This window comes from Oncorhynchus kisutch, unplaced genomic scaffold (assembly GCF_002021735.2).
Source record: "Oncorhynchus kisutch isolate 150728-3 unplaced genomic scaffold, Okis_V2 Okis06b-Okis10b_hom, whole genome shotgun sequence".
Classification (NCBI taxonomy): Eukaryota; Metazoa; Chordata; class Actinopteri; order Salmoniformes; family Salmonidae; genus Oncorhynchus; species Oncorhynchus kisutch.
This window is the reverse complement of record NW_022261983.1, coordinates 14,590,614-14,606,950: the sequence shown is the minus strand read 5'-3', so window position 1 is coordinate 14,606,950 and position 16,337 is coordinate 14,590,614. Positions and strand designations below refer to the sequence as shown.

The 16,337-nt window shown below is 47.5% G+C and overlaps 1 protein-coding gene across 1 annotated transcript; it reads right to left on the bottom strand.

Annotated features, from left to right (window-relative positions):
* Positions 1 to 2,895: 2,895 nt before the first annotated feature.
* On the bottom strand, positions 2,896 to 14,500 carry LOC116359970 (coilin). Its single transcript, XM_031814200.1, has 7 exons — positions 13,474 to 14,500; positions 11,796 to 13,155; positions 10,876 to 10,965; positions 6,485 to 6,532; positions 6,085 to 6,154; positions 5,130 to 5,218; positions 2,896 to 4,056 (listed from the first exon to the last, which is right to left on the bottom strand). Exons 1-7 carry the CDS (start codon positions 13,722 to 13,724, stop codon positions 3,997 to 3,999), a joined length of 1,968 nt encoding a protein of 655 aa, XP_031670060.1. The 5' UTR covers positions 13,725 to 14,500; the 3' UTR covers positions 2,896 to 3,996.
* Positions 14,501 to 16,337: the final 1,837 nt, after the last annotated feature.

Sequence of the window (16,337 nt, the reverse complement as noted above, 5' to 3'; positions counted from 1 at the left end):
ACTTCAATATTTAGTCTTGTCATTCACTTTCTGAATGGCACACATACACAATCCATGCCCAATTGCCTTAAGGGTTAAAAATCTATATTTAAACCCGTCTCCTCCCATTCATCTACACTCTTAGGAAAACAAATGCTATCTAGAACCTTAAAGGGTTTTTCAACTGTACCCATAGGAGAACCCTTTGAAGAACCCTTTTTGGTTGCAGGTGGAACCCTTTCTACCTGGAACAAAAATGGTTCTCTTTTGGGGACAGCCGTAGAACCCTTTTGGAACCCTTTTTTCTGATTGAAGTGGATTTAACAAGTGACATCAATAAGGGATCATAGCTTTCACCTGGATTCACCTGATCAGTCTGTCATGGAAAGAGTAGGTGTTCTTAATGTTTTGTAAACTCAGTATAGATAGATAGATATCTTGTCTCAGGAAGGAAAGATACACAGAGCATTTATCAGAAAAGCAGGGAACTGTAATTTAGTGATATCCTGCTGAGACAGACAGACAGAGACAGGTCGTTTACTAGGCTGCACCCCAGCTGCCTGTCTTCCTGCCTGCCTGCCTGCCTGCCTGCACTGCCTGTCTGTCTTCCTGCACTGCCTGTCTGTCTTCCTGCCCTGCCTGTCTGTCTTCCTGCCCTGCCTGTCTGTCTTCCTGCTTGTCTGTCTGTCTTCCTGCTTGTCTGTCTGTCTGTCTTCCTGCCCTGCCTGCCTGTCTTCCTGCTTGTCTGTCTGTCTTCCTGCCCTGCCCTGCCCTGCCTGCCTGTCTTCCTGCCCTGTCTGTCTGTCTTCCTACCCTGCCTGCCTGTCTTCCTGCCTGTCTGTCTTCCTGCCCTGCCTGTCTGTCTTCCTGCCCTGCCTGCCTGTCTGTCTTCCTGCCCTGCCTGTATGTCTTCCTGCTCTGCCTGTCAGTCTGTCTTCCTGCCCTGTCTGTGTCTTCCTGCTTGTCTGTCTGTCTTCCTGCCCTGCCTGTCTATATGCCTGTCAGTCTGCCTGCCTGCCTGTCTTCCTGCCCTGCCTGTCTGTCTGTATATCTGTCAGTCAGTCTGCGTGTCTGTCTGTGTCTGCCTACCCTGCCTGTCTGTATGCCTGTCTGTCTGCCTACCCCGCCTGTATGTCTGCCTGTCTGTCTGTCAGTCTGCCTGCCTGCCTGCCTGCCTGTCTGTCTGTCTGTCTGTCTGTCTGTATACCTGTCTGTCTGCCTACCCTGCCTGTCTGTTATAAGGATATTGTAACAGGGTTAAATAAGCTTCCACATGATACTAAAACATGTCATTTCAATGTGTTTGTATTGATGTTGGTTGACTGTAAGCTTCTCAAGTCTATAAAGGTGTATCGGAAAACCTGTACAGTGACAAGTGAAACAGCAGACACCAATAGTTTTCCAAATCTATAATAATTGTTTTATTTCTAATTCATTATAGAGAAATTATAATGACTCATGTGAAATGAATGAGTGCATTGATAAAGAAGCCTAATGGCAACCTGGTAAATGTAACCACACTTATGCAGACACACACGATCTCCGGTACAATCGTAATATACATCTCCCCATTAGGTCTATCTGACTCACCATCCCCATTATGAAAGACCTATCGATGTCTGAATATCCTGGAGGAATATGCCTACCTGTGGTTGGCGCGCGTACAGATGTGTTGACGTCAATGAGAACGTATCGTTCTATTTAAACCGTGTCAACTAAATTATCCTATCAGATTAGATTTTTTACACCAAATCGTATAATCCATCAGAAAATAAATCCAACGGTCACCTCGAGATCACATTCGGTTCCGGCTGGCAACCTGTTTGTCTCAGTGTCATATCGACGTTGGCGAGGAATACATTTATAATAAACGAACGTACACACACACACACACACACACACGGCCTAATACATGTTGCGATGATCATATTTCAAAACACTTGCAGACAAGAGCTTCCTTCGATCAAATATCCTCCAAATTCTCATTCATCATCATCATCCGTGGATGTCGTCAACCGACAGATGGACTTACCTCATCTCTGTCCCCCTGCCCGAACTGAAGCCCCAAATCCACAAAATGTTCGACCCGAATATAACCATCAGCATCCTCATCACACACGTCGAATACCTCCCTGAGCTTTTTCAGGAACCCGAGAAGCTGTTCTTGGTCGGGGAAGACGTTTCCTTCCATCTTAAGAGGTCGGTTTGTCAGATAACGTCGTTATTTAACGGACTTTGTTTGAATTGGTTCTGTATTCGCCATCATTCCGGTTGCTGTTCTCCGCTGGTGCCGTTGCTGACTGGCTCGGTTGGTGCTGTGACATCAGCAGCATCCCGTTACGGAATGGGAAGGACCACTGATCGACGCGCGGTGGGTAGAGACGATAAATGGCTACGATTCACGATCATGAAGGGAGAAAAAAATCGACTTACGTAAACATCTGCCCATGAGCGTGTTTTTAAAGTGTCAGGTCAGGTGTTTTTATGTTAGGATACTGAGAAAGATACAATTTGATGTGATTGTGACACCATCTAGCTCCTTGATTGTTTTCCAAACATAGGACTATTGAACAGAATTGGAAGTTAATCATTACTGTAAATCAACGTAAAATAAATGGTGATATTTAAAAAGAAAAAAAAAACAGAATTAAATATGACACGTTTTCCAATCGCCAATGTATGTATTGTCCTTGTACACGCCCCAGCTCCATGGTTACCCTGAATAGCTACTTTACGTTCCATTAAATTGTCCTGACCTCTGGTGTGGATGGTATTCTTGATAACTACGGCATAGCTTAAAACCTGTCTAGGACATACATCCCGCTAGGGGAACGTTTGGCCGGAAATTGCCTGATATGTCATTATTAAAAGTAGGGGGGTAGCCTTAATAGGTTATTAATTAAGAAACCCCACCTATCCTGGTCATAGGATATCAAACTTTATTATCTTACAAACAAGTTTCAAAATAATCAAGATGGGACATTCACAGTTATATCAATGTGTAAAAAAATTAAAAAGTAGTAAAGAGACCAAAGATTAAATAACATTTGAAGGTACTTAAGCAACCTACCCTGTACCCTCCCTTCCACAATACAACATTAGAAGATGTTTAAGTAAATCATTAAAATGGTGCTCAGCACACCCAGAACTAAAACTAATCAATAGCTTTAATCCAGACTTTGATTAGCTGAATCCAAGGTTCTGGTCAATTTCATTTGAACTCTTGTCTACTGAGTAAATAAACTGAAACGCAAAACTATTGAATTTAACAAATCTCCATAAAAAAAAAAAACATCCTGAATTAGTAGAGCCAACCACATGTTGACAGTAAGGCTGAGATAAGGGGTTTGGTAAGGTAAAATAGCTACCAGTATATAGCTCTTCATCAGAGAGACTGTTGACAGTAAGGCTGGTTTCCCAGACCCAGATTAAGGCTCTACTCCTGAACTAAACAAAATCATAGTCACTGGAACATCTCCAGCTTAATCTGAGTCCAGGGTAAACTGTCTATGGAGGTGTCAGAACAAGCCCATCCAGGGTAAACTGTCTATGGAGGTGTCAGAACAAGCCCATCCAGGGTAAACTGTCTATGGAGGTGTCAGAACAAGCCCATCCAGGGTAAACTGTCTATGGAGGTGTCAGAACAAGCCCATCCAGGGTAAACTGTCTATGGAGGTGTCAGAACAAGCCCATCCAGGGTAAACTGTCTATGGAGGTGTCAGAACAAGCCCATCCAGGGTAAACGGTCTATGGAGGTGTCAGAACAAGCCCATCCAGGGTAAACGGTCTATGGAGGTGTCAGAACAAGCCCCAGTCCATCCAACCAGAAACGGACTGGCCCTGGGGCAGATCCGGCAAATGCCAGATTTGGGCTGGTCCATCTTTAACTTAGTCTAAATTGGGGTTGTGTGCTGAATTATTATAATTTGGCCATTACTGGGGAACTCAAGTGGGGGAAATGGGCCAGTGTGTTAGAAATGCCTGGGCCAAGTCGACCAAGAACGTCCATCTTGTTCCTCAACTCAAATTCCCAACAACTAGCCTGGGTTCCAGCAGTGAGTCCCAACGTTCAGTCACCTGCAGAGAGAGAGAGAGAGAGAAAGACACTGAAATGGGATTCTATTCAATTCTATGGGAGTGACATCACAAACACATCCCCATGGTAACCGGAAAATCACAACATTCCGAATTCTGCACATACAGCTGTTTTATGGGAAAGTATTTAACCCCCATTATGCCTGGTTTAAAGTATCCCAACAGGTTTCTCTTTCAACTAAACGATTATAAGGGACATTCATTGGACAATGAACAGCTTCCCTCAACATGTGGGTGATGGGGTTGAAATGCAGTCAGGGACAATAGAGAGGGGGTCAAGCTCATCCATACAGTGTCACACAGCCAGTACAGTGTGAGAAGAGGCCCGCTTAGTGAAGAGAGGATGGTCAATGGAACCAAAACAGCATTCAAAAGGTTAAGCCCCCCCACCAGAGTGTTAAGCCGCCCCCCCCAGAGTGTTAAGCCGCCCCCCCCCCAGAGTGTTAAGCCGCCACCCCCCCCAGAGTGTTAAGCCGCCCCCCCCCCCCCCCCCCCCCCAGAGTGTTAAGCCGCCACCCCCCCCCAGAGTGTTAAGCCGCCACCCCCCCAGAGTGTTAAGCCGCCACCCCCACAGTGTTAAGCCGCCCCCCCCCAGAGTGTCAAGCCCCCCCCCCCCCCCCCACAGAGTGTCGAGCCGCCCCCCCCCCCACAGAGTGTCGAGCCGCCCCCCCCCCCCACAGAGTGTCGAGTCGCCCCCCCCCACAGAGTCGAGCCGCCGCCCCCCCCCCACAGAGTGTCGAGCCCCCCCCCCCCAGAGTGTCGAGCCTCCCCCCCACAGAGTGTCGAGCCCCCCCCCCACAGAGTGTCGAGCCCCCCCCCCACAGTGTCGAGCCACCCCCCCAGAGTGTTAAGCCGCCACCCCCACAGAGTGTCAAGCCACCCCCACAGAGTGTTACGCCAGACCCTGGCTCTGACATACAATCTGATAATACAGTATTGTAGAAATGAAGTCTAAATTGTGATGAATGTGCGCAGATCAATTGTGCTGCAGGATCAGTGCATGCAGGCAGGGTCTGTGAAATAACACTGTACAGTAACAGTATCTTATGTCTTACCCTGGAACCCCGGGACACAGCGTACTCCACACTCTCGGATCCGTCCGCGTTCTGATACACCAGGTCAAACTTCCCCGGCTCCACGGGCGCTGAGGGGCAGACAGACATGTTAAGGTTGGGCCATCTTGGTAAGGTCCAGCAATGACAGGTAGTGCCAGGTGAGGGGCAGACAATGACAGGTAGTGCCAGGTGAGGGGCAGACAATGACAGGTAGTGCCAGGTGAGGGGCAGACAATGACAGGTAGTGCCAGGTGAGGGGCAGACAATGACAGGTAGTGCCAGGTGAGGGGCAGACAATGACAGGTAGTGCCAGGTGAGGGGCAGACAATGACAGGTAGTGCCAGGTGAGGGGCAGACAATGACAGGTAGTGCCAGGTGAGGGGCAGACAATGACAGGTAGTGCCAGGTGAGGGGCAGACAATGACAGGTAGTGCCAGGTGAGGGGCAGACAATGACAGGTAGTGCCAGGTGAGGGGCAGACAATGACAGGTAGTGCCAGGTGAGGGGCAGACAATGACAGGTAGTGCCAGGTGAGGGGCAGACAATGACAGGTAGTGCCAGGTGAGGGGCAGACAATGACAGGTAGTGCCAGGTGAGGGGCAGACAATGACAGGTAGTGCCAAGGTGCCTTCAGATGGCTGAGGGAAACATCGTCCGAGTCCCGATTCTCCACCTTTCTCCCAAAGTTACGCACTGGAACACTTCTCATCATGGATTTAACAGTGGAAGCTCACGCCAGCCAATCATTACATCAATCCAATGACAGGAAGTTGTACCAGTGCACTCTGGGAGAAGGGTGGAGTATCGCCATTCAACAGTTACTTCCTTCACCCCCCCCCCCCCATTCATTTAAACTGTTAAGTGAGGGATCTTCATCCTAGCTTGATAAGCAGAGAGCAGTCATCCATTTGGCCTTACCTTGATAAGCAGAGAGCAGTCATCCGTTTGGCCTTACCTTGATAAGCAGAGAGCAGTTCGAGCTCAATCTGTTTGGTGCTGTGGTCGAAATGAATGATTTTCCCCTCCTGATAGACAAACAGGGAGACACACAGTGAGAAAGAACATTACCCAAATGTATTTAGTCCTAGTTCAGGGCATCACTTTTTTCTTCTCAAGTGCTGTCCACCTACGGTTAGAGAAAACAGTTCCTAACCCTGTTCACACAGCTGTTTCTCCTCAAGTTATACCAGACAGAGAAAACAGTTCCTAACCGTGTCCACACAGCGCTGTCTCCTCAAGTTATACCAGACAGAGAGAAAACAGTTCCTAACCGTGTTCACACAGCGCTGTCTCCTCATGTTGTTATACGAGACAGAGGAGAGAAAAAAGTGAGTCATTCAACTATTTTTACTTACTTTATACTCAGACACCTCTGGTGTGTAGTTCTCTGTCAGCTCCAGCAGCTGTGAACACACACACACACGACAGAGTGATAATGAGTTACATGGAGGTGTGTAGTACCTTAGCAACACACAACTCTACAGTCATCTCTCACTGTGCTTCTATGTTAATTAAAGAGGTTTTATTCACATGGAAAACAGAGGGACTTACAGTGGTAAGGAAAAGGAATGTGAACCCTTTGGAATGACCTGGACTTCTGGATAAACTGGTCATCACATTTGACCTGATCTTCATCTAAGTCACAACTACAGACAAAAACACAGTGTGCTTAAACTAATAACACACAAATGATTGTATTTTTCTTGTCTATATTGAATACATCATTTAAACATTCACAATGTAGGTTGGAAAAAGTATGTGAACACCCCGAGGCTAATGACTTCTCCAAAAGATAACTGGTGTCAGGAGTCGGCTAACCTGGAGTCCAATCAATGAGACGAGATTGGAGATGTTGGTTAGAGCTGCCCAGCCCTTACATTTCTTTTTTTTTAAACTCACAAAATTTGAGTTTGCTATTCACAAGAAGCATTGCCTGATGTGAACCATGCCTCAAACAAAAGAGATCAGAAAACCTAAGATTAAGAATGATTGATTTGCATAAAGCTGGAAAGGGTTACAAAGTATCTCTAAAAGCCTTGATGCTCATCAGTCCACAGTCAGACAAATGGTCTATAAATGGAGAAAGTTCAGCACTGTTGCTACTCTCCCTAGGAGTGGCCGTCCTGCAAAGATGACTGCAAGAGCACAGAGCAGAATACTCAATGAGGTTAAGAAGAATCCTAGAGTGTCAGCTTAAGACTTACAGAAATCTCTGGAACATGCTAACATCTCGGTTGACGAGTCTATGATGCATAAAACACTAAACAAGAATGGTGTTCATGGGAGGACGCCACGGAAGAAGCCATTGCTGCAAGTCTGAAGTTCGCAAAAGAGCACCTTGATGTTCCACAGCTCTACTGGCAAAATATTCTGTGTACAGATGAAACTAGAGTTGAGTTGTTTGGAAGGAAGGAACAGACATCACTATGTGTGGAGAAAAAAAGCCCAGCACACCAACATCAAAACCTCATCCCAACTGTAAAGTATAGTGGAGGGAGCATCAAGGTTTGGGGCTGCGTTGCTGCCTCAGGGCCTGGACAGTTTGCTATCGTCGGCAGAAAAATGAATTCCCAAGTTTATCAAGACATTTTGCAGGAGAATGTAAGGCTATCTGTACGCCAATTGAAATTCAACAGAAGTTGGGTGATGAAACAGGACAACGACCCAAAACACAGAAGTAAAATCAACAACAGAATGGCTTCAACAGAAGAAAATACGCCTTCTGGAGTGGCCCAGTCAAGAGTCCTGACCTTCTGGAGTGGCCCAGTCAAGAGTCCTGACCTTCTGGAGTGGCCCAGTCAAGAGTCCTGACCTTCTGGAGTGGCCCAGTCAAGAGTCCTGACCTTCTGGAGTGGCCCAGTCAAGAGTCCTGACCTTCTGGAGTGGCCCAGTCAAGAGTCCTGACCTTCTGGAGTGGCCCAGTCAAGAGTCCTGACCTTCTGGAGTGGCCCAGTCAAGAGTCCTGACCTTCTGGAGTGGCCCAGTCAAGAGTCCTGACCTTCTGGAGTGGCCCAGTCAAGAGTCCTGACCTTCTGGAGTGGCCCAGTCAAGAGTCCTGACCTTCTGGAGTGGCCCAGTCAAGAGTCCTGACCTTCTGGAGTGGCCCAGTCAAGAGTCCTGACCTTCTGGAGTGGCCCAGTCAAGAGTCCTGACCTCAACCCGATTTGAGATGCTGTGGCATGACCTCGAGAGAGCGGTTCACACCAGACATCCCTTGAACATTGTTGAACTGAAGCAGTTTTGTAAAGAGGAATGGTCCAAAATTTCATGCAGTGACAGTCAGTGGAGGGAGAGAAGGAGTGGGTGTCAGACAGTCAGTGGAGGGAGAGAAGGAGTGGGTGTCAGACAGTCAGGAGGGAGAGAAGGAGTGGGTGTCAGACAGTCAGGAGGGAGAGAAGGAGTGGGTGTCAGACAGTCAGTGGAGGGAGAGAAGGAGTGTACTGTGCATGTTTACAACCCTGTACTGTGCATGTTTACAACCCTGTACTGTGCATGTTTACAACCCTGTACTGTGCATGTTTACAACCCTGTACTGTGCATGTTTACAACCCTGTACTGTGCATGTTTACAACCCTGTACTGTGCATGTTTACAACCCTGTACTGTGCATGTTTACAACCCTGTACTGTGCATGTTTACAACCCTGTACTGTGCATGTTTACAACCCTGTACTGTGCATGTTTACAACCCTGTACTGTGCATGTTTACAACCCTGTACTGTGCATGTTTACAACCCTGTACTGTGCATGTTTACAACCCTGTACTGTGCATGTTTACAACCCTGTACTGTGCATGTTTACAACCCTGTACTGTGCATGTTTACAACCCTGTACTGTGCATGTTTACAACCCTGTACTGTGCATGTTTACACGGTGGGTTCAAGAAAGACATGAAAACCTATAAATGTTTGTTATTAGTTTTAAGCAGCAGACTGTCTATTGTTGTGACTTAGGTGAAGATCAGATAAAATGTGATGATGAATGAATGCAGAAATCCAGGTAATTCCAAAGGCTTCACCTACTTTCTCTTGCCATTGTACATCTTTAACTCTTTCCCTCCTCGACCAGGGAGAGTCAACAAAATTAGTACAGCTAGGAGTTTCCTGGTCACATGACCTGAGCAGCAAGAAGGCTCCAGTGTCTGAATGGAGTGACGCTATACACTAACTATGGTCTTCTTTCTACTAGTACAATAAGGCCCTTCCAGTTGAACCACTGGGAAACAGTGTTACTGAGTGGACCACCCTGGTTAAATAAAGACATGACCTGAGTGAAGGTAAAACGCATTGCTTCCATTTGAACCCAGTGTATCAGACTGAGCTGTGTGGTGAGTACGGAACCGCCAGCAGGTCTATAAGAGGTGGGTCACCTCGGTCTATAAGAGGTGGGTTACCTCGACGGTCTACAAGAGGTGGGTCACCTCGACGGTCTACAAGAGGTGGGTCACCTCGACGGTCTACAAGAGGTGGGTCACCTCGACGGTCTACAAGAGGTGGGTCACCTCGACGGTCTATAAGAGGTGGGTCACCTCGACGGTCTATAAGAGGTGGGTCACCTCGACGGTCTATAAGAGGTGGGTCACCTCGACGGTCTATAAGAGGTGGGTCACCTCGACGGTCTATAAGAGGTGGGTCACCTCGACGGTCTATAAGAGGTGGGTCACCTCGACGGTCTATAAGAGGTGGGTCACCTCGACGGTCTATAAGAGGTGGGTCACCTCGACGGTCTATAAGAGGTGGGTTACCTCGAAGGTCTATAAGAGGTGGGTTACCTCGACGGTCTATAAGAGGTGGGTTACCTCGACGGTCTATAAGAGGTGGGTTACCTCGACGGTCTATAAGAGGTGGGTTACCTCGACGGTCTATAAGCGGTGGGTTACCTCGACGGTCGGTCTATAAGCGGTGGGTTACCTCGACGGTCGGTCTATAAGCGGTGGGTCACCTCGACGGTCTATAAGAGGTGGGTCACCTCGACGGTCTATAAGAGGTGGGTTACCTCGACGGTCTATAAGAGGTGGGTTACCTCGGTCTATAAGAGGTGGGTTACCTCGGTCTATAAGAGGTGGGTTACCTCGGTCTATAAGAGGTGGGTTACCTCGGTCTATAAGAGGTGGGTTACCCCGACGGTGGGTCTATAAGCGGTGGGTTACCTCGACGGTCGGTCTATAAGCGGTGGGTTACCTCGACGGTCTATAAGAGGTGGGTTACCTCGACGGTCTATAAGAGGTGGGTTACCTCGGCGGTCTATAAGAGGTGGGTTACCTCGACGGTCTATAAGAGGTGGGTTACCTCGACGGTCTATAAGAGGTGGGTTACCTCGACGGTCTATAAGAGGTGGGTTACCTCGACGGTCTATAAGAGGTGGGTTACCTCGACGGTCTATAAGAGGTGGGTTACCTCGACGGTCTATAAGAGGTGGGTTACCTCGACGGGCGGTCTATAAGAGGTGGGTTACCTCGGTCTATAAGCGGTGGGTTACCTCGACGGTCTATAAGAGGTGGGTTACCTCGACGGTCTATACGAGGTGGGTTACCTCGACGGTCTATACGAGGTGGGTTACCTCGACGGTCTATACGAGGTGGGTTACCTCGACGGTCTATAAGAGGTGGGTTACCTCGACGGTCTATAAGAGGTGGGTTACCTCGACGGTCTATAAGAGGTGGGTTACCTCGACGGTCTATAAGAGGTGGGTTACCCCGACGGTCTATAAGAGGTGGGTTACCTCGGCGATCTATAAGCGGTGTGTTACCTTGAAGGCGATCTTCTGTCCGTCCTGAGGGGGAGCAGCTAGGAGGGGCATCTCACTGTAGTCCCTCTTGGGGACACTCTCTGATGGGTTCTACAACACACACACACCTATAAATGTCATACCTCCCACATCTTCGTTGCAGCAACAACAGAAGTAGGTTACAGAATGCCACAGGGTCGGTGTCGAGTCCATTTCAATTCAGGAAGTAAACTGAAATGCCACAGGGTCGGTGTCGAGTCCATTTCAATTCAGGAAGTAAACTGAAATGCCACAGGGTCGGTGTCGAGTCCATTTCAATTCAGGAAGTAAACAAATGCCACAGGGTCGGTGTCGAGTCCATTTCAATTCAGGAAGTAAACTGAAATGCCACAGGGTCGGTGTCGAGTCCATTTCAATTCAGGAAGTAAACTGAAATGCCACAGGGTCGGTGTCGAGTCCATTTCAATTCAGGAAGTAAACTGAAATGCCACAGGGTCGGTGTCGAGTCCATTTCAATTCAGGAAGTAAACTGAAATGCCACAGGGTCGGTGTCGAGTCCATTTCAATTCAGGAAGTAAACTGAAATGCCACAGGGTCGGTGTCGAGTCCATTTCAATTCAGGAAGTAAACTGAAATGCCACAGGGTCGGTGTCGAGTCCATTTCAAATCAGGAAGTAAACTGAAATGCCACAGGGTCGGTGTCGAGTCCATTTCAATTCAGGAAGTAAACTGAAATGCCACAGGGTCGGTGTCGAGTCCATTTCAATTCAGGAAGTAAACTGAAATGCCACAGGGTCGGTGTCGAGTCCATTTCAATTCAGGAAGTAAACTGAAATGCCAATTCCAGTTCTGTGCTTTTCAATGAGAATAAAAAAATAAAACAAACTAAATGACTTGAATTGACCAACCCTGGAATACCGTGTAGCAGTCAGTTGACTTACCTGGAACACCACAGAGCTGTTATTCAGGGAGTCCTTCTGGTACGATGGTGGCTGATGAGTCTGCTGTCGCTGTCCACCTTCATAGTTGAAATAAAACCCTGCATTATCTCCTCCCCCTGCCCCACTATCTCCCCCTCTCCCTCCTCTACCCCCACGAGAACCCCTATCCCACTCCCCACCTCTACCCCCACCACGAGGACCCCTGTCCCACTCCCCTCTAACCCCCCTACCTCCACCACCCCAACTCTGGCCTCCATCCCCTCTACCCCTAACCCCTCCTCTCTCCACACCCCTAGGGCTTCCCCTGCCTCTCCAGGTGGGTTGTGCTGCCATAGCAGGGACTATCCCCATCCCCAGGCCCGGTTGTTTGATAACCAGCTGGATCTCCTCCTCACTACTACTACTACTAGAGCCTGGGCTCTCAGGCCTCCTGTGGGCCTTCTGCACTGCTGGGGTAGAGCCTGGGCTCTCAGGCCTCCTGTGGGCCTTCTGCACTGCTGGGGTAGAGCCTGGCCCTGGAGCATTAGCTCTCTGGCCAGGGGATCCAGAGGTCCTGGGACCTGAGGAAGGGAGGCTGGGCCTGGAGGGGGTGGTTTTGTCTCTAGGACCAGCTCCGGAGCCGGTGGGTATGGTGGTAGGAGGAGTGGCAGCAGGTTTGGATAGAGGAGTTTGGTTTTTAACGGGAGGTTTGCCTGTGGTGGCTTTGCTAGAGGCATCGTCACCCGATGAGTCTGAGGAGTCCGAATCAGATGAGGGAGGTGGGCATGGTTTCTTAATGGGGACTCGGGGTTTAACTACAGGGGTGGCTTTAGATGTGACAGGGGGTGTAGAGCTAGCAGAGTGTGATTTGGGGGGTAGTTTCTGCATGGAGGTTTTACTGGGGGCCACCTCCTCCTCACTACTTTCACTGGAATCAGAAGAGTCGTCCGTTTCCCCATTCGGGGTCTTTGCTGTGGCTTTACCGTTAACAGATACTGCTGTGGCCGCTGGAGCCTTCTTGGTGTTTTTGTCTGCTTTGACTACGGTGGGAGGGGGTCCTGTGGACGAGGTGGGAGGGGGTCCTGTGGACGAGGTGGGAGAGGGTCCTGTGGACGAGGCAGTGGTTTTGGTCGCCACCTTCTTATCTTTCTTCTTCTTCTGTTTCTGTTTCTTCTTGTCTTCTTTCCTCCTCTCTTCAACCGCAGCCTGGTTGGAATCGGCCTCCTGACTCTCCTTCTTTCTCTTCTTCTTTTTCCACTCTTCACTCACTCGGTTCTGTGTGGGCTCCTCCTCCTCGGCATCTCTCCTCCTCTTCTTGGACTTCACAACAGATGTGTTCGACTGACTTCCACTCGAAAGGGTTAGGGTGTCCACCTTCACTCTGTCAATCAACACAACACGGAGGGTTGGAACGGTAGATATTCTCAAAGTACTAGGGGTGGTTTGTGTGAAAACATATTGGCCTAGGCTAAGACCAGGCTTGGAGTGCAACCCCTCTATTGTTTTGTTGCAAGCCGGTGTAGCTAGCTACCTAGCTAGGCTATATAACCAAGCCAAATAAATAGAATGAACCGACCATGTGGGTTAGATCACAGACTTAAATCCTAATGAAAGTTACAGCACCAGCGCAGGTCTAGAGCTAAGCGTGGATCAGACTGGATAAAAAACATGTCTGGCTATGCGGGTGTGTGTGACGCACCTGATGCTGTCGTTATCTCGGACTACGTAGATGCTCTCTGTGTGCGGCAGGTAGCAGTCTTCAATGAACAGACTCAAAATGCTCCTGCGACTGAAGTCGAACTTTTCCCTGATCACGCTGGCTATGTCTGCTACCACCCGGCATTTGTTCAGATCCACGAGGACCCAGCACATGCGACAGTCGGATACCGAGGGCGGCGGGTAATCAAAATACAATCGCACCCGTATCACATTGGTATTGGAGGCTGCCATTGTTGCTGTGTGGAAGGAAATCTATCTCACACGCCGTTCAGAAAACTAGTTGTCTGTCTTTTGAAGAGTTGACTCGTTTAGTTACTGCCACCTGTTGGCACGGAAGGGAATTAGCCAGCTAAATATTTCATTCAACGCTCCCTCATACCGGAAGCACTAGCCGGTTCCCACTAGATAACACAGCCACAAAGTCAATTATACTCTAAAATCTTTGGTAGGGGTAGTTGAAAACATAAAAAAACATAAGTCCGGTAAAGAGGCAGTCTTTTTCAAAACGTAATACCCTTAACAAAATATCAATGCATGTTTTATTAACAAATAGCCTACCAATTGATGAGCAGAACCTAGTAGTAGGCAAAAGTAGGACAACAACAAAACATTCATTCAGGACAGATCTACATACATTTAAAACGTCACACATAGCTGATGAGGTAGTGCATGTCAGTGTCGTGTGTAAGTTGACTATAGAATGTGAGACTAATGCTTCGAATAAAAACCTAAATCATGATGTAATGACAGGCAGCCTATGATAAACATATCGCTGGAAAAACTCAGTAACTCCTCCAACACCTGATTTTATCCCGTCACGTTTTTCCACATTGAGGAACCATCTCCATTCAACTCCAAAATTATATTAAACTTTTCTAGACTCTCTTCAGCGGACAGAGACCGCACAGAAACCTGTACATTGTAGTGAAGATACATGTTTCACGAATGTGGTCCTTCCATAATTGTGCAACGCCATGCTTGTTGTTGTGATAAACCAGAGTTTGTTGGCGCTTTCAAGACAATTGGGAACTCAACACACACACAAAACAAGACAAATAATGTCAGTGATCTTCAGGTCGGAAAGTCAGAGCTCTAGCAAGATGCCTGAGTTTCCGACTTTGAATTCGGAGTTGGATGACCTTTCAAAACTATTTTCCCCAGTCGGAGCTTCCCCCCTTTCCCGAGTTTTCTTGAATGCACCGAAGTCTGAGATTTCTGAGTTCCCAGTTGTTTTGAATGCAGCATTTCTACCATCGTTCTTATTGTGCGCTAGCTCCCTACGTCATCACTACAAGCACCATTTGATTCACCAGATACTCTACATGCCCACGTGCTGATCCACCAAGCACAGAGAGGGTCTGATCGAAAAGCCGATGGAAAGCTAAGTGCCCACCCAGCCGAGCTCAGCGAGGAGAACGAGATAGAGCAGGGTTGTACACCAAAGTTACATAGCCGAATTCAACACGTACATTCCAAAATGCTGACAAATATTGACATATAAATCGATGACAAATTACATGACCCTCCACTGGACTAAATACAAGAAAATATTAAACTCTCCCCCATTTTCCTCCAGGTAACAATTGCTTAAATTTCGACCGCTACCTAACTAACTAGTTGCTTAGCTGGCTAGTTGCATTCTTATATATTTGTAAAAAAAATCAGATTATTGTAATCTGATAACTGTAATGTGAAGCTGCCGTTTTCCTTCCTCCTATTGGATTGTTACAAAACTTGACTTCCCCATTTCAAAACAAACGCTCTGACTGGACGCACGTAGTAGCCGAATGTTTCACACGGTTTAAATATGCGATTCCCTTTCTTGCCAATAGGCGACAGCAGAGTATACTCAATCTTTGGTAGTAGTAGTTGTAAACACCAAGTGGCAGTATTTTCAACTAAGCATTTTCATAATGTATATCAGTGGTTCCCAACCTTTTGGTTAATGTACCACCAAGTCCATTTTACTCTGCCCAGAGTACCCCCTCATGCCCATTACTAGTAAGCCTATGGCCTCAGTCTTCTCAGGTACCCCCTGTGGATAGGCCCATTACCCCCCGGGGGTTCTGGTACCGCTGGTTAGGAAACATGGATATACAAAAGACACGTAAACCTTCACAGAAGATGTATCAAACCATGGAAACCTTCACAGAAGATGTATCAAACCATGGAAACCTTCACAGAAGATGTATCAAACCATGGAAACCTTCACAGAAGATGTATCAAACAATGGAAACCTTCACAGAAGATGTATCAAACAATGGAAACCTTCACAGAAGATGTATCAAGACAAGGAAACCTTCACAGAAGATGTATCAAACCATGGAAACCTTCACAGAAGATGTATCAAACCATGGAAACATTCACAGAAGATGTATCAAACCATGTTTTTTAACAAACAGCTTTTACAACTGATTTAAACAGAGTAGACAACAAAGTAGAAGCAATTTTGGTCAACTAAAAATCCCTCCTTAAAATATACCAACAATTATAAACTGGGTGGTTCCAGCCCTGAATGCTGATTGGCTGACAGCCGTGGTACATGAGACCGTATACCACAGGTATGACAAAACATGTATTATTACTGCTCTAATTACTTAACCAGTTTATAATAGCAATAAGGCCCGAGGGGCTGTGGTATATGGTCAATATACCACGGCTAAGGTCTGTGTCCAGGCTCCCCGCGCGCTGCATCGCGTGAAAGAACAGCCCTAAGCCGTGGTATATTGGCCATATACCACAGCCCCTTGGGACTTATTGCTTCAACGTAACATTGTATATATATATATCAGAGCTAAATAAAGAAACTACCTAGTATGTAAAGATGTAGGATTGCTTCAAGCT